General features: G+C 41.1%; 1 protein-coding gene across 4 annotated transcripts in view; it reads left to right on the plus strand.

The window, feature by feature from the left end:
* The first annotated feature begins 250 nt into the window (after positions 1–250).
* Positions 251–21,501, plus strand: part of IQGAP1 (IQ motif containing GTPase activating protein 1) — a 102,527-nt gene continuing 81,276 nt past the window's right edge. For 2 of the 4 annotated variants that reach the window (XM_032622304.1, XM_032622306.1), the window contains exons 1-2: positions 256–414; positions 2,206–2,305. In XM_032622304.1, the coding sequence (XP_032478195.1) occupies positions 360–414; positions 2,206–2,305 (155 nt within the window). In that variant the 5' untranslated portion in view covers positions 256–359. Of the gene's footprint in view, positions 415–2,205; positions 2,306–21,501 lie in introns of all 4 variants that reach the window. The other 2 variants (XM_032622303.1, XM_032622305.1) reach the window with 2 other exon arrangements.

Raw genomic sequence — 21,501 nt, forward strand, 5'->3', positions numbered from 1 at the left:
ACGGCCGCCGGCTAGGGCAAGGATCCAGGACCGGGGCGGGTCTTGCCGTCGGGCGGCGCTGACAGCGAGTACAACTGGCGGGCAGGCTCCGCCTTCCTTCTTCCGCCTCCTGAGGGCGTTGCGGGCGCAGGGCGGGGCTAGGGGCGGGGTCGGGAGGCCCAGGCCCCGCCTCCTTCCGTCCGCTGCGGTCGGCGCGGCAGGGCGGGGCCGCTGGGGTGGGGTCTGCGGGTGGGGCCTGCGGCGCGGGGCGGGGCCACCGGGACCGGGGCAGCTCGAGCAGTCTGCAGGGGCTGCAGCCGCCGCCGCCTGCGCTTCCAAGGTTTTGCGGCTTCCTGAGCTGAGACCCGGGCTCGGCCGCCATGTCCGCAGCGGACGAGGTTGACGGACTGGGTGTGGCTCGGCCACACTATGGCTGTGAGTGTGGGCTCCGCGGCACTGGGGTCTCGGGGCGGGCTCGCTGCCTCTGAGGCGCCGTTTACCCGGGGGCTCGCCGGGCGGGTGGGGCAGGGCTGCTGTGGGCCGCGCGGACCCGGAAGAGCCGGTGCAGCGAGGTGGCGGGCGGCGAGGCCCGCAGCCCGCGCCCTCTCGGTCTTCGAGGCGGCGGGGAGGACCCAGGCGGCCTCCCCGCCTTGTCCCGGGCGCGGCGGCTGGAGGGCCTCACCCAGCGCCTCCCGACTCCCAGCTCGACCGAGACTGGGGAGACGGCCTAGGGTGAGGTGGCAGGAGGACGGTGCAGGGCGTGTCCCGGGGACCGGAGACCCGAGACGCGGGCTCTGCTCGGGCTTCCTGGGAAGGTGCTGCCCGAGTGCTGCCTGCGAGGTAGACCCAGGGTCCAGACCTCCCCGGCCCCAGGCTAGCTGAGAGGTGCGGCCCTGGACAAGTTACTTCAGCTTTCTCGGGCTTAGTTCCCTCGTCAGGATCTCAAAAGTGAAAAAAAAAAAAACAAAAAAAAACCCAAACCTCTGACTTCCTCATTTTCCGAACCTCATTTTCTGTCCCTGTCCTGGGACATCACTGAACTGCAGGCGGGATAGTTATCACTGGCCAAAGGAGAGTCCTTTAGAGTCTTGAGGTTTTCCGTTTTATTTTATATTCTTGCGAATAATGTTATGTTTTAGGATAATTTCACTCAGCAGTTACATGCGAGGTATTGTGTCACGTTTGTGACATTGAAGATTAGTAAGAGCAGGTCCCGCTTTCAAAGAACGTTTTAATCAGAGAGGCGGGCAGGTGTATTATCTAATGATAATAAGGAGGGATAGAGATAAAGATGCCATGTGAACTAACTAGGCTTAAATAGTAATGTGGGTGAGAAGGAGGGTCTTGAGCCCACACTCACAGATAGGACCTTTGATCAGAGCCTTGCAGGATGCTGTGTAGTTTGACAGGGCAGGGTGGGGCAAGAGACAGGACGTGGAGAGAAGAGCAGGAACTAAGGTACTGAAGAGTAGAAGAGCACTGTGTGTGTTGGGAACTGAGTGGTGTGGAGTGCACAGTGGTGGGAGGGGGAGGAGGGAGAAGAGTTACCAAAAGTAGTTGGGGCTAAATTGGGAAAGGCATTGAATGCCAACCCCAGGAGTTAGGAATTTATTCCATATCCTGGATGCCCATTAAAGGAAGCAGATTGCTTTGAAGTTAATCTTATAGGCTCTTGAGACAGACTGCCTGGGTTTGAATCCAGGCCCCACCATTTATTTATTAGCTGTGGGGCAAAGGTGAACCAGCCTCAGTTTCCTCATTTGTAAAACAGGAGTGATAATCACAGGATTGTTGTGGGACTTCCATGAAAGAATGCATGTAAAATGCGTAGTACAGTTACTGCCACTTAGTTCTCAATGACTGCTGGCTTTAGTGATTCATAAAAGAGTGGGAAAAAAAAGACCATGACCAGCTCTGGATTTAGAGAGAGTCTGGCAGATAGACCAGCACAAATTTGGACCAGAATCTCAAGTCAGTATTTTTCAAGTCACACTGAAATTTAGTACATGTTCATAATATTGTACTTTTAAACAAAGATTAGGATGAATATAGTTGAAACCTCATGGTTCCTGTCTTAGGAAAGTCATTGTATTGATAGTACCGCCGGCTGTCCACATGTTACCCTGACTCTCTAGGTGACTAGCAGGAATTTGAAGCTATGGCATTCTTTTATCTCTCAGGAAGGGTACAGATTCTTACACTTACATTCTTTCTTTCATGTTTTAGCGGTCCTGGATAATGAGAGACTTACTGCAGAGGAGATGGATGAAAGGAGACGTCAGAATGTGGCTTATGAGTACCTTTGTCATTTGGAAGAAGCAAAGAGGTAAAGGTTGGCTGGAGAGAAGATTGGGAGAAGGGAGCTGATCTGGTGTGAACAAAGATAAAGATCTCTGAGTATGTTGTAGGTGTGACTGTGAGAGGCAGGTAGTTTGAAGGAATAAGTAAGTACAGGTAGGATATTTTTTTCATGGGAGCAAGTAGCCTTGATGGCAGTTTATCATGAAACAGTCTGATGGGCACCTACGTATACTGAAAAATTTCCAGATTTGTGTTGTTCAGTTTTATGCTTATGGTGCATGTTTTGGGCACAACCAGCTATAGGGAAGAAAAGCAATTTTAAGGTTTGAAGTTTTTGGCCTTAATGTTTCACCGGTTATTCACTGGTTTTGATTTATATATGAATTGGGTCCATTCTCCGCTTGGTAGTGCTCTGGGTATGGATCCATGCATTTGGCAATATTCAAAATCTGTTTACCAAAGGCAGCGTCCTCTGCATTCTTTGTGAAGTAAATGTACAACTGCTGTTTTCTTTTTTCAGATGCTCGAAGACCTTGTGGTCTTATTCTTAGAGTGTTGATTTGCTATCAGTAGTTCATTTCTTTTGTTCTGGTGCTTGTTTCTTTGCAAAGTCCCCGGGTAGATAGATGTAATTACAGATCATGTATCCTATAAGTGAGCTTTTTTTTTTTTTTGCGGTACGCGGGCCTCTCACTGTTGTGGCCTCTCCCGTTGCGGAGCACAGGCTCCGGACGCGCAGGCCCAGCGGCCATGGCCCACGGGCCCAGCCGCTCCGCAGCATGTGGGATCCTCCCGGACCAGGGCATGAACCCATGTCCCCTACATCGGCAGGTGGACTTTCAACCACTGCACCACCAGGGAAGCCCCCTATAAGTGAGCTTTGGTGGAAAAGGCCAGCAAGGGATAATGAGAGATTTTGTGGTTAAAGTCTAATGAAAATCAAGGATGTTTCAAATGGTGCTAGTAATTAAGAGTGTTTTTTGTCTTGTTTTGTCTTTTTAGTTTTGAAAATCTTAAACGCTACAGGAAAGTCCAGAGAACAATACAATAAACATCCATGTATTCCAAAACTAGCAAATGTTAGCCCTTCAGATTTTTTCCCTTTTCTCTCAAAAGACACAGTTGGAGTCCCCTTTGTGCACCTCCCTGGTCCCATTCTCCTTTCCATTCCTGGGGATACCACTAACATGCATTTGGTGCATCTTCTTGAATCCAGACTTCTTTTCTGAGCTTAAAGCCCTTCCATTAGATTGGGAGAGGGTTGTGAGGAGATTAGTGATGATTTAGGTGGAAAGAATGGTAATAACACTTGTTTTTCTAAATGGAAGGTTAGACCGAAGGAGGTGAATATGTTAGTAGAAAGGGGGATGTTTCTCATACAAAGTTTGTAAGGATCCCGTGAACAAAAATATTAAGTCCTCTGCTACTTAAATTATGGACTAGATCTAGTTTTGGAAGGTAAACAATTTGAAAGCCGTAGCTGGTATGAGAGACCATCTTGGGCTCTGTGGAGTCTTGGTGTCTTTGTTGGGGTGACCTAGGGGTGAGAGAAAAGGGCTTCCTCCCCCTGTCAAAAGCTTTTCTGCTTTTAATATTGGGTTTCCGCAGTAAAATTCCCTTTTTTAAAGAGGGTATCTTGGCTAATATCCCCTTGCTACCACTAATTCAGTTTCACTATTATGATTATGATTATTTTTAATTTGGCCACTCCACACGGCTTGTGGGATCTTAGTTCCATGACCAGAGATCAAGCCCATGCCCTCGGCAGTGAAAGCACAGAGTCCTAACCAGTGGACCACCAGGGAATTCCCCAGTTCCACTACTAATCTAGTTCAGCGATCTCATTTCAGTGAGGAAACTGAGGCCTGAGTGTCCACGGTCTACTTGTAGTTTTCTTGATTGAAGAATAGTTTTCATCATTTTATACGATGGTTTTTAACCAGGTGTGTACATTAGAATCATCTGGGGAACTTTAAAAAAAAAAAAAAAAGGCTATCTGAGCCTTACCACAGAGATTCTGGTTCAGTAGATCTAGGCTGGAAGGTCCAGATACCTGTATATTTTAAATGCTTCTAGCGGTTCTGATGGTCCCCCCGAGTAGAGAAACGAGATTGAAAACATTTTAGAACTCTACCTTATGCTAGGTTATGATAGCCTGAATAGGATGATGTCCTTTATCACATTTCCTTCTTCAAGCGCTGCACTACAAGAGCACTTCATTTCCGTCTACTCTAGAGCATATTCTTTTCTGTCAGGTGTTTTTTTTCCAGAATAGAAGAATATCCCATTTCCTTTAAAATCCATCCAGGGACCATGTCCCCTGGGACGTTTTTTAGTTGGGTGCTTCTGCATACTTAGGAAGCGACTAAAGCAGTGAGACATTTGTGATAGTCTTTATTTTCCATACTTTTGGTTATAAGGGAGAGCATAATAGCGGCATATTGTCCTAGTACAATCTGCGCTTTGGCCTTGCATCAAGGAAATGTGCCTGGTTTATTTTATGGAGGCAATCATATAAAATCTGGATGCAGTGATATTCTTTTTTGTTTTTGTTTAAAGCTTTGATTAGAAAATCAACTTTGGAAGCACCTATTTAGACTTTACAACTAGAGAGGGCTAGGAAAAGAAGCCCGGGAATGTCATACTGAAAAAAGAAGACCGGGGTCCCTCCTGGCCACCTGATGTGGCTGTTGCCACCCCTAAAAAGTGTTCAAGGTGCACCGCAGACAAATCACATGCTCTTCCTTATTGGCTGTGACTTCAGCTCCCAGTTGTGTCTTCTACCCTGGTGAACTGGGTTGTACCTTGTGTGCTTCTGAGGCCCCTCTTTACCCTCTGGCACAAGTCCATTTTACCTTTTTGGATTGGCCCCATCCTGTTTCCTTCATAACCTCCACCCCTCCCAAGTTGGAGGAGTCCCAAGGTCTGGAATTTACACCCACTACAAGGCCAGGAAGAAAGATCCAAGAGATCCAAGGGAGAAAAAGTTCCCCTCTTTAGTTCTATTTATAATACTGCTACTCCTCCCACTAAAAGCTCTACCTTATAGCACAGTGGCCCCATTGTGTATCCTAGGGCACTCCATTTTCTCCTGTACCTGTAACAGCTCTTTTGTGGGAAGAGAGGAGAGTGTGTAGAGAGGGAGAGCATATAAATGTGTGCAGACAGGGAGTATAAGTAAGAGTGTATGTAGAGAAATGAGAATGTGTTGTGAATTTGTGTTTCCCTAAGAGGTTAAGTGGGAAAATTTAGGAGTGATTCTATAAAAGTATGCACTTTGGGAATGCTTGTGAAATAGAAAATAAAGAGATTCTGCTTTTCTTTATTGTTTGGAGAGTAGTTTAAATATGGAAATTAAGTTACTGGTCTAATGAAGTATCATCTAAGGATTCAGGGTTTTATGCTAAGGGCTGCAGAGCAGACCAAGGACTTTATAAAGCAAGACATCTTAAATTATGTATTTATGCTTAAATGTGGGTTTAGTTTTATCCTTTTGCCTGTTCTGATTGGACTTTACATTTGTTTTGGCTAAAGAGCAGTTGTATAGTAAAGGTAAATAGCATTTTCACTCAGTTGAAAGAGGTGAGGTTTAAATATGTGAGATATGGTAGGTGCTCAGGTCTTGGACAGGAAGAAGTAATAGAAAGATCAGGGACTTCCCTGGTGATTAAGAATCCTCCTGCCAATGCAGGGGACACGGGTTTGAGCCCTGGTCTGGGAAGATCCCACATGCTGTGGAGCAGCTGAGCCCATGCGCCACAACTACTGAGCCTGCGCTCTAGAGCCCGCAAGCCACAACTACTGAAGCCCGCACACGTAGAGCCCGTGCTCCCCAACAAGAGAAGCCACTGCAATGAGAGGCCTGCGCACTGCAACGAAGAGTAGCCCCTGCTTGCTGCAACTAGAGAAAGCCCAGGAGCAGCAACAAAGAACCAACACAGCCAAAAATAAATAAATAAGTAAAGAAAGAAAGAAAGAAAGAAAAGAAAGATTAGAAGGTTCAGGTGAAAAGAACCAAGAAGAGAACATAACAGGCAGGGCAGAAGAGGGCACTCTGCAGAGGATGAGAATGTATGAGTAGTACTAGAAATGGGAGAAAATTGAGTTAGGTTAAAGGTCACAGGTGGAAGGTTAATTCTAGCACTCCCCGAGTTTAATTTAGGATTCCTTCTTTCAGAGGCTTGCTGGTATGTCCTTTTGAGCCTGTCATGGGCCACCTTCCTCCTGCTCAGTGTCCATACCCCAGCTCACAGGGCAGGGCACACCTCTCCCCCCACAAGGGGTGGAAAGTGAAGCCTGTGGCTGGCTGGAGACTGTCAAAAACCATGTGATGTTAACAAGAGCTTAACACTAAGTAGAGGCACTTTACCTTCTGTAATTTAGGGGAATTGAAAAAGTATCTTGGAAAGAAATCAGCTCTTGAGAACAAATTCTCTTTTGTGCGTATGTCTTTGTTGTTGGCATCGAACATTTTCCAGGATAGGCTCATCAGATCTCCTCTCCTCTAAGTGGAATCAGAATTCCAGTAACATCTGGATATATCTAGGTTGGCACACTGTGATCATGAAAAGAGAAATTAAAGACGTTTAACTAGAAGCTTGCCCACCAGCTTCTAGAATTCTCAAATGAAGGAATATCACTAAGAGATTGAGGAGAATCATTTTTAGATTGACCCAAGCTTTCCTTTTGCAGATGAGAAAACTAATCGCTTCATGAGACCCAGTATGATTAAGGGGCCACAAAAAACGTAGCTTTTTAATGGTACTTTGGGACTACAAGCTGGATGCATTCATGTATTTATGATTATCAAGGAGAAGTATGGGGTGGGATTTATTCTTAACTCTTAAAATGGTGACATAGATGAAAATCTCTCTTTTTTTTAAATTTTTAAATTTTATTTTTTTATACAGCAGGGTCTTATAGTCATCCATTTTATACACATCAGTGTATACATGTCAATCACAATCTCCCAATTAATCACACCACCACCCTGACCCCCTGCCGCTTTCCCCCCTTGGTGTCCATACGTTCTGTACATCTGTGTTTCAAATTTCTGCCCTGCAAACCGGTTCATCTGTACCATTTTTCTGGGTTCCACATATATGCATTAATATACGATATTTGTTTTTCTCTTTCTGACTTACTTCACTCTGTATGACAGTCTCTAGATCCATCCACGTCTCTACAAATGACCCAGTTTCGTTCCTTCTTATGGCTGAGGTATATTCCATTGTATATCTGTACCACATCTTCTTTATCCATTTATCTTTATCCATTCGTCTGTCGATGGGCATTTAGGTTGCTTCCTGGCTATTGTAAATAGTGCTGCAATGAACATTGGGGTGCATGTGTCTTTTTGAATTATGGGTTTCTCTGGGTATATGCCCAGTAGTGGGATTGCTGGGTCATATGGTAGTTATATTTTTAGTTTTTTAAGGAACCTCCATAGTGTTCTCCATAGTGGCTGTATCAATTTACATGCCCACCAACAGTGCAAGAGGGTTCCCTTTTCTCCACACCCTCTGCATTTGTTGTTTGTAGATTTTCTGATGATGCCCAATCTAACTGGTGTGAGGTGATACCTCGTTGTATACCTCATTGATTTGCATTTCTCTAATAATTAGTGATGTTGAGCAGCTTTTCATGTGCTTCTCGGCCATCTGTATGTCTTCTTTGGAGAAATGTCTATTTAGGTCTTCTGCCCATTTTTCGATTGGGTTGTTTGTTTTTTTAATATTGAGCTGCATGAGCCGTTTATATATTTTGGAGATTAATCCTTTGTCCGTTGATTCGTTTGCAAATATTTTCTCCCATTCTGAGGGTTGTCTTTTCGTCTTATGGTTTCCTTTGCTGTGCAAAAGCTTTTAAGTTTCATTAGGTCCCATTTGTTTATTTTTGTTTTTATTTCCATTACTCTAGGAGGTGGATCAAAAAAGATCTTGCTGTGATTTATGTCAAAGAGTGTTCTTCCTATGTTTTCCTCTAAGAGTTTTAGAGTGTCTGGTCTTACATTTAGGTCTCTAATCCATTTTGAGTTTATTTTTGTGTATGAGGTTAGGGAGTGTTCTAATTTCATTCTTTTACATGTAGCTGTCCAGTTTTCCCAGCACCACTTATTGAAGAGACTGTCTTTTCTCCATTGTATATCTTTGCCTCCTTTGTCATAGATTAGTTGACCATAGGTGTGTGGGTTTATATCTGGCTTTCTATCTTGTTCCATTGATCTATGTTTCTGTTTTTGTGCCAGTACCGTATTGTCTTGATTATTGTAGCTTTGTAGTATAGTCTGAAGTCAGGGAGTCTGATTCCTCCAGCTCCGTTTTTTTCCCTCAAGACTGCTTTGGCTATTCGGGATCTTTTGTGTCTCCATACAAATTTTAAGATTTTTTGTTCTAGTACTGTAAAAAATGCCACTGGTAATTTGATAGGGGTTGCATTGAATCTGTAGATTGCTTTGGGTAGTATAGTCATTTTCACAATATTGATTCTTCCAAGAACATGGCATATCTCTCCATCTGTTGGTATCATCTTTAATTTCTTTCATCAGTTTCTTATAGTTTTCTGCATACAGGTCTTTTGTCTCCCTAGGTAGGTTTATTCCTAGGTATTTTATTCTTTTTGTTGCAGTGGTAAATGGGAGTGTTTCCTTAATTTTTCTTTCAGATTTTTCATCATTAGTGTGTAGGAATGCAAGAGATTTCTGTGCATTAATTTTGTATCCTGCAACTTTACCAAATTCATTGATTAGTTCTAGTAGTTTTCTGGTGGCATCTTTAGGATTCTCTATTATAGTATCATTTTGTCTGCAAACAGTGACAGTTTTACTTCTTCTTTTCCAATTGTGCTCCTTTATTTCTTTTTCTTCTTTAATTGCTGTGGCTAGGTCTTCCAAAACTATGTTGAATAATAGAAAATCTCTTTTTTGTGAAACTTAGTGCAACTGCCTTGGACAGACTCTATGGTAAGAAGTGGGTTGTCTTTAAAAGTGTTAAAAGTGATTCAAACCAAGAGTGCTTTTTCATATTATTACAGTGTTACAAATGGGGGGATGTGTTCCTAGCAGACAGGAAAAGCGACTCTACAGTGTAGCTGAGACACTTAGGAAAATTTACAGTTGAGAAATGTGAGCAGTTTCTGGTATATATTAGGCAGTCAACTAGTTAGTAGCTGCTGTGATAACTAAGAAAAGTCATATTACTGTAATCTCATAACACTTACGATGAAGTCAAACAAATTTTAAAAGCCTGAATAAAACATCTTTGAAAATCTTGACTGTTGAGATACGCAAAGTGAAAAGAACGAGGACTTTCAGTTTTGGCAGCTGCAAGTTCTGATTCTGGTTTTGCAAGTTACTTAACCTTAGGGAGTAGAGCCTAAGCTTGTACTTTACAGAATGGAGATACTGTGCATTTTAGGGAGTTGCTGAGAGGGTTAAGTGACTGGCACAGTGTCTGAAATACAGTAGGCACTCGATAAATGTATTCTTTATCCTGGTCCTTGGGACAAAAGCAGATTTAATATGAAGATGAAGAGGCATTCATAAACTTTTCTGGGGAATTTTCTGGGCATTTTCAAGATTCTAAATGTTGGTAGCTCTTAGCTTTTTCACTTCATACTTAAGCTGTTGTCTGAAAGGAAACACCAGAAACAGAGGATACCTCTAGGGATTGGAGGGTATGAGAAGACTTTTCCTTTTTACTTAATGCTTTTCCGTATATTTTAAATGCTTTTTACAGTGATCATGAATTTTATAATAAAAAAGGAATGGATTAAGAAAAAGGAAAAACTGAGTATATAATTTTTAGATAATGATTATCATGAATTTAGATTTTTAAATTGCTGTATTGTCATCTTAATTACTATTTTCAATGGATACATAATGTCCATAATTTATTTAGGCTTATTCCAAAAGTTGTATTGCTTTGATTTCTGGAAAGAGTAAACATTTTCCCATATATTTGTTTACCACCTTTATTTTATGCAAGTTGTTGATGATGTTTGTCTGTCTTCTAGGGTCATGATGTTGACTTTTGTGAGCTCTCTTATAATATGGGTGTCAACCTGTGGTATTGCTACAAACATTTTCTCTTGATTTTCCATTTTATTCTTTCACTGTATGGAAGTTTTAAATTTTATGCAGTTTAAGTGTTAATCTTTCTCTTTGTAATTTCTTCTGTCTAGATAGTTTAATTTCTGTAAGGCCTTACTAAAATTTGAAGTTTTATATTCTGGTAACTTTCCTATGATATAGTTATTTAATTTTTTAAGCGTCTAAGTCTTTAAATTTCATGGTGTTTCTAAATTATTCTGATATTACTTAAAAATAATCTTTTACTACCTGTTGGCAACTGACATCTAGTATGTCAAATATTAAATTACATAAAGTTCTGTTTCTAGACTTTTTATTCTTTTATGGTGAACTGTATTTCTTTTTGGGTGGGGGGGTAGGGAGTGCTGTACCATGAAGCCTGTGGGATCTTAGTTCCCGGACCAGGGATTGAACCAGGGCCCACGGCAATGAAAGCACTTAAAGCACTCTTTTTTTTTTTTTTTTTTTTTTTTTTTTTTTGTGGTACGCGGGCCTCTCACTGCTGTGGCCTCTCCCATTGCGGAGCACAGGCTCCGAACGCACAGGCCCAGCGGCCATGGCCCATGGGCCCAGCCGCTCCACGGCATGTGGGATCCTCCTGGACCGGAGCACGAACCCGTGTCCCCTGCATTGGCAGGCGGACTCAACCACTGTGCCACCAGGGAAGCCATAAAGCACTCTTAAAGCTTAGAGTCCTAAGCACTGGCCCACTGGGGAATTCCCTTCATTTTTCTTGAAGAAATGTGTGACTTCATTTTCTTGTACTTATTAATGAGAAACAACATCTGAAACTAGCTTGATTTTTACTTCCATGAAAAGTAACATTTTTAAAATACTTTTTCACAATGTGAAACTTGTAAAAATTCTTATTTCTAAAAGTTTCCCCATGTTACATATTAGAGTTGATACTGGCTTAGTAATTTAGCCTGTACTGTGGAGACTCTTCTTGATTTATATCTTTTTTTTTAAGGGATTATTAATACTGCTTGACTTTTATTTATTTTTATTTTATTTTTTGACATATCATTTTTGTTTGTTTATTTTAGCTCTAGGAAATTGTTATATCTTTAATAATTGGTTCTAATTCAGTAGTTCTGTCTTAGGGGTGCCTGTTGGTAGGTTAGATCTGCACAGTGTTTTATGGCTGATCTTCATTTTGTTTAAGTCAGCTTTCTAGATATGTGTCCTACATATATATCTTCTGTTTGACTAACTTGATTTTCCTCTTTGGTTCTGTTAATGGTAGTTGCTTTGTCCTATTGCAATTTTCATTTTGGACTATTAACTCCTTTTCCCTCTCTATTCTTGTTAATAGATCAAACGGTCTCTGATTAGCTCGTGAAGAATAGTGTGACACATATAGGATCCTTTTCAGGTGGAAAAAAGGAGCTTGTAGCCAAGAGAGTTGTTTACTTTACCAATTCCCCTTATTTTCATTAAGTCTTGGAGTGAATGTCACCATAGGAAATCTGTGTTAACTGGAATGTCCACCAGTCAAGCCAAGGTTAGGAAAGTCTGGGTGGGCTAAGTGGACCATCAGTTTGACCTAATCTAGCATATATTTCTTCTAGTCTTAAATGTCAAAGCAACAATTGTTTATATATTTTGATGTTCCTAACTGAAAAAACAGTAAAAATATATTTGAGGGCCTAAGTTGGCATTGTTCTAGGAATGTGATTTTTCTGGCTTTGCGTGATGATCTGTCTCTGATTTCTGTATAATTCCTTCAGTTTCACAGTTTAGCAATGGGGATACCTTTTGGTAGCAGGACCTGTTTTGAACATTTTTAAGCCATGTGGTATTTGATGGACTCAGGGTTGTTTCCAATTGTGGCTGCTAAATAAACCCTTTCACAGGAAGTATTTATGTAAGAAAGTGCTAGTAGGCAAAGTGAGACCATCCGGAAGTGATTCATATGACTGGTGTTGTTTGTTTAATTTGGGACTTGGTTGCCTAGAGACCATATCTTTGAGCAAGCTGAGTGAAGTGCCACATGAATGCAGAGGTCCCATTGCCTACCTGCTCAAATCAGGACTGCTGTTTGATTTTTCTTCTGACAGAGCTTCTGGTAATCTCATTGATCCCTGTGCTTTGACAGTGTGTGAGTCAAAAAATCTTAAACATATAAATGAAAGATCTGGTTAATGGTTTATGTTGAAGAGAAAGTCTACTTGCTTAAGTTTGAATGTTTAAAAATTTTCTTACATATAATTGTACGTTGGGAAGAATTATTTTTCAATAAGGTATTTTATTATATAAACCTCAATACTTCAAATACCTTTACACCAACTAAGAGGAAGCAAAGCAAAACAAAACCCCCAAAACCGAAAACCAACCCTGCGATTTGCAAGGACATCATGATATACAATATTACCTTGTCTGACCCAAGGTCAGTGTCCTTCCCCTCTCTCCTCCTTCATCATCATCATCATCAGTACCATTTATTGAGCACTTATCATGTGCTGGGCACTGTGCTAAGCACTTCATATGCATTGTCTAATTAGCTATTCTTGAAGTCCCATGAGGTGCCTATTCTTATCTACATTTAACAGAAAAGAAAGCAAAGTTCAGAGAGGTTGACTCGCTCATCTCTTAAGTGATAGATCCAGATTTCAGGCTTGGCAAAGACTCCAAAGCCTTTGCTCTTCCCTGGATCAGTCTGTCACGGCAGTACTACTTGTGCTTCTAAAAATAATAACTACAGCAACAGTATCTCCCAGTAATTAAACAGAACGATGATGTACTTTACATACAACATTATGGTGAGATAGGCATTATTTTTATTTTAAAGAAGGAAAAAAATGAGTTAGTATCACGTGTTTCAAGGTCATGTAATTGTGGAATTCAAGCCCAGGTCTGTGTGACACCGTCACTACTGCTGTCAACCTCTACAGGCACTAAAGGGACAGCATTTAAGTCCAAAATTAAGTCACCTAGTTCCCAGACATTAAACAATTGCCTAGCTGTCAAGTGGGTGAGGGAATGTGAGCTGTTTCCTGCTTCTAATTGCAGTCTCTTTTACCTGCCACTCTGCCTATATGAGGGCAGTTCTCTGATTTGTCTCATGTATTTTTAAAAAGATATTTATTTATTTGGTTGCGCTGGGTCTTAGTTGCGGCACACGAGCTCCTTTAGTTGCGGCATGCAAACTCTTGGTTGTGGCATGCATGTGGGATCTAGTTCCCTGGCCAGGGATCAATCCTGGGCCCCCTGCATTGGGAGTGCGGAGTCCCAACCACTGTACCACCAGGGAAGTCCCATGTCTCATGTATTTCTGTGTCTAACAAATTGTTGGACTCTGTCTTACACTTCTTCTTATTCACTGCAGAGCTAAAGATAGTGATAGACATGAATAAGTAACAGTTAACTGATTGATGAAAAATTTGGGCATGAATGCTTACAAGAAATACAGTAAACATAAAATCTAAGTGATTTTTATAGGTGTCTAGAAACATAACTGGTCTGTGATAAATGTGTATATTTCACTTTTTTGACCTAACTCCTGCTCACTAAGAGGTCTCTTGGAGTTGGAAATGGATGCAGTAGAGGTTATATGGTTACATACAGTGACTCTGGGGAGACTAGAGAGTGCATGCCTGGTTGGTTTTCTTCTTTCTAGCATCTATTTTTGATTCAGCTTAGAAAGGCATTCCTTCTTCCCAATTGCTTGTTTTCTCAGTAGTGACCTCATGCAGACAGGAGTGGCATTGGAAATTGCCTTGGATTGTTTGGCAAGAATTGTATTTTTTGGTGTTGTGGGTGGAGGAAAGGCCTGCCTCAAGGCCTTTATTTCTTCCTTATTCTGAATACCTTCCTGTTGACTCATTGGAAATCATAACAAAAAGCAGAAGGAGCATTGGAGAGGCAGCTGCCAGCCCAGGACTTGGCTTCTGTTGGGGCAGATGTCTGCGGACTGAGAGAACTCTGGCTTTAAGAAAAATTGGGAGACTTTTGTAGTAGAAGGAAATACTATTGTTGTGATAGGTATTTATCCATAAGGTAGAAAGTATCAGCCGATTGCTAGGGGTCATTAATCAGCAACATAAAAAACTAAGAATATTTTCTTCAATAGGATTAATTAGTCTTCCTTTAAAATTGAAGCAGAGGAACTGAAGTGTAAAAAGAGGGAATGGGGCAAAATTAGAAAAGGAAAAATTGAAAAGGAAAAATACCTATGATCATTAAAAATAGAAAAATGATAAAAAATAAAATTTAAGGGAATTTCTTGGTGGTCCAGTTGTTAGGACCCCAAGCTTTCACTGCCGAGTGTTTGGGCTCAATCCCTGGTCGGGGAACTAAGATCCCGCAAGCTGAGCGGCGTGGCTGAAAAAAAAATTTTTTTTAATAGAAAAAGTCTTGCGGTATAGCAGATCATTTTATTACAAATAACATGCATCTCAGATGACCTTTAAAACAGCTAAAAGGAGACAAAAATTACTTACCACTTACATGACTATTACAACAAAATGTTCTTCTGCCCTGAAGACATATTACTATGTCATTACTTTGGACAGTGCTTTTTAATCATTGCTAGTTTGAAGAGGTAGTGCTAGACAGTGGCTTGACTTTGGGGGTTTTCCTTTAAAAACTGGAGAATTACCCACAAAAATGTGTTTTAGGTAGATTTGGTCTCAACTTTTAAAACTTTTTCTTAATCGTTTAAAAATAGGTAATATATGGATATATGACACTTAATTCAGAGGCTCTGCTAGGATATTCAGTAAAAAAAAAAGAAAAAAAGAAAGAAAAAAGTCTCCCTAGTCCTGTTTCCCAGGTACCCAGATCTTCCCAGATGGAACCACTGTTATGATTGTATATCCTTCCAGAGTCTGTGCATCTAAATACAAATCCCTTTTGTTTCCTCTTATAGAAATGATAGCACTGTATATTCTGCTTTGCATCTTGTAACATGTTCCACATGAATATGTTATAGCGCTTCATTTTTTTTCTTTCACAGTTGCATAGTTTTTCAGTGTATGGGTTTAACCCATCAGTGGACGTTTCCTCCCCACCCCAGCTTCTTCTCTTATCAGTAGTGTTGTAGTTAGTTGTATGTGTGCCATCTTGCACTTGTGAGTATTTTAGGTTAAATTTCTAAAAGTAGAATTTCTAAGTTAATGGGAATATCTACATTTAGTTTTGATAAATATTGTCAGTTTGCTCTCTTTGGAGGTTGTACCAGTTTATATGTACATCAATGATACATGAGAGGGCTGCTTTCCCTATGATTTCACTGACCTAGGGTATCATAAGTTTTTTTTCATATTTATGAATTTCATAGGTGAAAATGGTATTTTAATTGTAGTTTCATTTTCAGATTATCTTACTCTGAGTGAAGCCAAGCATCTTTACATATGTTTAAAAGCCATTTGTATTTCCTTTTCTGTCAACTGTTTTGGCAGAATCCTTTGCTCATTCCCTGTTGTGTTATTGGTCTTACTGATGTAAGAGCTCTTTTTATACTGAGGAGATTGATCCTTTGGATTTATGTGTAGTAAATAATTATTCTAGCTTGTCTTTTAACTTTTGATTTTAAGGTGTTTAAAATAATTTAGAATTTTAAAACATCTGATTTTACTAAATCTTTTATTTTTGTTTATTTATTTATTTTATTGGAGTATAATTGCTTTACAATGTTGTGTTAGTTTCTGCTGTACAGTGAAGTGAATCAGCTATATGTATACCTATATCCCCTCTCTTGGACCTCCCTCCCATCCCACCTATCTAGGTTGTCACAGAGCACCAAGCTGAACTCCCTGTGCTGTACAGCAGGTTCTCACTAGCTGTTTTACACATGGTAGTGTATTTATGTCAAACCTAATCTCCCAATTCATCCAACCCTCCCCTTCCCTACCTATGTCCGCATGTCCGTTCTCTACATCTATGTCTCTATTCCTTTTATTTTTAGCTTTTGGGCTTTGTATCGTTTTTAGAGAGTCCTATACTGAGATTATACAAAAACATTCCCCCAGCCTTTCTTCTAGTATTTTTAGGATGTAAAGAATTTTAACATTTGACCCTTTGATCCATTTGGAATTTATTTTGGTGTGAAGAGTGAGGTAGAGCTCCTGCTTTATTTTTGTTTTCTCTAGTTGGTGTTTGGATAGTATCTTAAATATTGAGCACCAGCAATGGCTCTCTTATGAAATGTGCTCTGGAATTTGCCAAACTCTGGTCTATGAACTGAGATTTAATTTTTAATTTTTTATTTTCAGAACAAGGCAGCTTCAACTTCTGAGATTTTTGAAACATATGGCTTAAATATCCTTTTAGAAAAATTAGCTAGAAGTTTCCAGAGTTCTTTCCTCCTCTCTTCCTCCCTTCCTCCCTTCCTTCCTTCCTTCCTTCCTTCCTTCCTTCCTTCCTCCCTCCCTCCCTCCCTCCTTCCTTCCCTCCCTCCCTCCTTCCTTTCCTCCCTTCCTTCCCTTCCTTCCCTTCCTTCTCTTCCTTCCCTTCCTTCCCTTCCTTTCCTTCCGTTCCTTCCTTCCCTTCCTTCCCTTCCTTTTTGGCTGCCCTGGGCCTTAGCTGTGGCACCACGCGGGATCTCTGTTGAGGCATGCAGGATCTCTCTTTTTTTTTTTTTTTAGTTGCGGCATGCAGGCTTCTTAGTTGCAGCATGCAGACTCAGTTGCGGCATGCATGCGGGATCTAGTTCCCTGACCAGGGATCCAACCCAGGCCCCCTGCATTGGGAGTATGGAGTCTTACCCACTGGACCACCAAGGAAGTCCCCAGAGTGCTTTCAAGCAAGTTGTATTATGTTTAAAAGATTAATAGTGTAGTGAGGTTGGCATTGAGAAAACAGGTTTTGGATGAACAACTTTGACATATATACTGTGAAGAGATGAATAGACTTGTCAAACTAACAATTTATTCTTTGTGTTAAAGGAGAGTACAGTTTTGAAGAACTTTTGAAAACTGTGTAGCTGACTTCTGTATCACTATTTTTTTAAAATAAATTTATTTATTTATTTATTTTTGGCTGCATTGGGTCTTCATTGCTGCACACGGGCTTTCTCTAGTTGCAGTGAACAGGGGCTACTCTTCCTTGCGTTGCGCAGGCTTCTCATTGCATGGCTTCTTTTGTTGCGGAGAATGGGTTCTAGGTGCACGGGCTTCAGTAGTTGTGGCTCGCAGGCTCTAGGGTACAGGCTTAGTAGTTATGGTGCATGGGCTTAGTTGTTAGTTGCTCCATGGCATGTGGGATCTTCCCAGACCAGGGCTCAAACCCATGTCCCCTGCATTGGCAGGTGGATTCTTAACCACTTTTGAGGCGTATTCTATTAATTTCCTCTCATTAAGGACGAAAGGTTTTGGTGGTCAAATATATTTCAGAAATACTGGATTAAACCAAGTTAAACAGATTATTTAGCTGGTGGACTGTTTAGACTATCATGGCTGTAAATTCTGAATCTCCAAGGGAGAGGATAGTGTAAACAATATTCCTCCAACCTAGTTTACTATCAGACTCTTTCCTCACAGGTCGTCTTTCTTAGGACTGGTGTTCCAGGGTATACTTGTTTGGGAGCTCTCTCAGAATATTGGATCTGTGGGACTGTTTCAGCTAAGAATTTGAGACCTGTTCATGGTCAGTTCTTAAATTAACTGTTTTATGTTTTATCTGTAGTTTCTTTCCTTTCTCCATTGAGTTCTCATGTTCTTGGTTGATAGAGCTTAAATTAAAGCCATTATTGTATTAATTGGGTAGGTGTAATTGCTGAACTTCATCAGTGATCTTTTAAGACATTGTGAAGAACAAGAGTGTGTTTTTTTTAAAAATGGGGGATTGAAAATGTACTAGTTATTAAAAAGGAGAAGATATCACAAATTCTAGTCTAGTGAACTAGTTTCTGGCAAAATTCCATAGCATGTATTTTGTCAAATAGATGGCTTATGGTGAGAAAAGAAGGGGTGCTTAAGAGTCAACCAGGACTCCCTGAGAAAGGCCCTGTCACAGTAACATCATTGCCTTTTGGACAGACTCACCAGATTGGTGAATCAGAGAAACAGAGTAATGTCTAGATTTCATTAAGGCATTTGAAAGTATGTCTTGTGATACTTTCGCAGACAGATTGGATATATGTGGACTAGACTGTAATGTAATTAAGATTTGTAGCCAGATGAGTAAATCATATTCAAAAAGAGCTGCTAAATGGTGAGTGACTGCTTAATGGGCAAAGGATTCCTTTTTGGGTGGTGACAGTTTTCTGGAATTAGATAGTCATGGTGGTTGCACAACATTGTGAATATACTAAAACCCACTGAATTGCTTACTTTACATATGTTAAAAATGGTGAATTTATGTTACATACATTTTAGCTCAGAAAAAGGAGCTGCTAGAACTTTTGTGTGTGTGTGGTACGCAGACCTCTCACTGCTGTGGCCTCTCCCGTTGCGGAGCACAAGCTCTGGATGCGCAGGCTCAGCAGCCACGGGCTGGGCTCACGGGCCCAGCCGCTCCGCGGCATGTGGGATCTTCTCGGACCAGGGCACGAACCCGTGTCCCCTGCATCGGCAGGCGGATTCTCAACCACTGCGCCACCAGGGAAGCCTGAGCTGCTAGATCCTTAATTCAAAGAAAGCTCAGTAGGTCATGTTACAAGTAAAACATTTGTGTTGGGACTTATGCATGCATCAGTGGTATGTTGATCAGATCTTCAGTTGTGTTGCTGGGATGGTTAATACAGTGCATGAAAGATTTTGCTTTCAAAATACCTTGAATCTAATGATGATATTTAATAGTGAGAAATGTGTCATCCTGCACTGAGGTTCAAAAAATGGAGTGTCTAAATACAGGATAGAGAGAGAAGTAGCATTAGTAGGGACAGGATTAGTGGGAAAAAAAACCAAAATGAAACAAACCTGAGATGTTTATTAACTCACTAATAGAAATGTGGTATATGCAGCAAAGGAAACGATGGTTCCATTGTCCTCTGTACTGATGAGAGGCTACCTGAAGTTGCTTTTCAGTTCTAGAGGCCATACTTTAAGAGGGACCTTGCTAGTCTAGAGCAGGGATGATAGATATGTGGTGGGCTTCCTTCACACCCATGGCAGGCACTGCTGATAGATCAGAATCCTTACCTGAGGAGCCACTCCAGGCAGTGGGTGTTGGTCCACTAGTTGAGACTTGGTTGTTGCTCCAGAACTAGAGCATGTTGGATGAGCATGTCCAGGATTAAAAAGGGTCTAGAGATTATGAGGTATGAGGAATTATTGAACAGATCATTTAATATGGAAACAAGATTTAGAATATATTGAGACTTACCTGGTGGCACAGTGGTTAAGAACTCACCTGCCAATGCAGGGGACATGGGTTTGATCCCTGGTCCGGGAAGATCTCACGTGGCGCGGAGCAACTAAGCCCGTGCACCACAAGTACTGAGTCTGCGCTCTAGAGCCCACAAGCCACAACTACTTAGCCTGCGAGCCACAACTACTGAAGCCCATGCTCCTAGAGCCCATGCTCCGCAACAAGAGAAGCTACCACAAAGAGAAGCCTCCACGCAGCAAAGAAGAGTAGCCCCCACTCACCGCAAGAGAGAAAGCCCGTGCACAGCAACGAAAACCCAACACAAAATAAAATAAATAAAAATAAATAAAAATTTAAAAAATTTAGAGAGAATATAGAATCATAGAATCTCAGAAGATCAACCTCTCATCCAGTATAGGAATTTATTCAACTGTTAATATTTTGCCGATATTATTTTTAAATTCCTGAAAAATGGTAAAGGGGTTCAATTTATCATATGTGGTACCAGAGGAACAGAACTAGGCAATGGAAATCTGCTTAATATGAGGAAGAACTTTATAGCAATAAGAGATTTCCAAAAAAATTCCCCAAAAACTTGCTTTGAGAAAACCCATGTTGCAGATTTTCAAGCATAGACTGTATAATGGTTAATGGAAGATTATGTTCTAATCTAAGTGCTTTCTCAAGTTACTTAAAATAGTTTTTATTTTCATTTCCTGTTATTAAAAGGTATTTTTATTTTGAATGACTTGATAATATTCCATTGCTCTTTTTTTTTTTTCTGACACGGCTAAAAAAGTCGGGAAAAACACCTCCAATACAATAAAACAGGTAAAAATTTTCTGAGCTCCTCCATTGTTCAGGACCCTCTGGTAGAACTGGAGAAGATGTGAAAGTATAACCCAATCCTGCCCTTAGGGGACTTATGGATTAATTGGACAGTCAGGGTATAACCATTTGAAAAGTTACTCACCATCGAAGGATGAAAGATCTAACTAATGTCACAAGGCAATATAGATTGCCAAGGAAATGATGCAAACAGTTAATGTGTTAAAATTTATCTAAGGGAGAGATTATTTTATGGCTGAGTTTTGCAGTATAGTCTGAAATTGTATGGCAGAGAAGGGACAGCATAACTGTATGTATGTTTGTCTTACTTTTTTGTGCTCCTTTAGACAGTCTCTTTAGTGAGACTGTCTTTTTCTACTTGTTGGTGTCCAAAAGCAGCTCCTTCCACAGTGCTTTTCACAAAGTAGATGCTCAGGAATATCGTTCCGCTGAATTCGTGAAAAGTTGTGTGGAATGTGGGGGCTGTAGTGGTTAAGAGAACTTCAGTATTGGTGGTGATGAGAGTTTAGGGTAATTTCTTTTTCTTTTATTATTTGGCTATAATTGAGACCAGGACTGTGGTCCTCAAGCAAGAGAGAAAGGATAGTTTGTGTCATTCAGCAGTTATTTATTGAGCACCATGCTTCAAATAGAAATCAGAAAAGGATTCCACCCTTATGTCCTTAAGTAACATTAAGAGGTAAAGAGATACAAAGTGCTGTAAGAAAGTCTAGAGGAGGGACTTCCGTGATGGCACAGTGGTTAAGAATTGGCCTGCCAGTTCAGGGGTCACGGGTTCGATTCCTGGTCCGGGAAGATCCCACATGCTGCGGAGCACCTAAGCGCATGCGCCACAACTACTGAGCCTGCGCTCTAGAGCCCACAACTACTGAGCTCGTGTGCTGCAATGAAGAGTAGCCCCGCCTTGCTGCAACTAGAGAAAGCCCATGTGCAGCAACAAAGACCCAACGCAGCTAAAAACAAAACCATTAAAAAGAAAGTCTAGGGGCTTCCCTGGTGGTGCAGTGGTTGAGAGTCCTCCTGCCGATGCA

This window comes from Phocoena sinus, chromosome 2, assembly GCF_008692025.1.
Source record: "Phocoena sinus isolate mPhoSin1 chromosome 2, mPhoSin1.pri, whole genome shotgun sequence".
NCBI lineage: Eukaryota > Metazoa > Chordata > Mammalia > Artiodactyla > Phocoenidae > Phocoena > Phocoena sinus.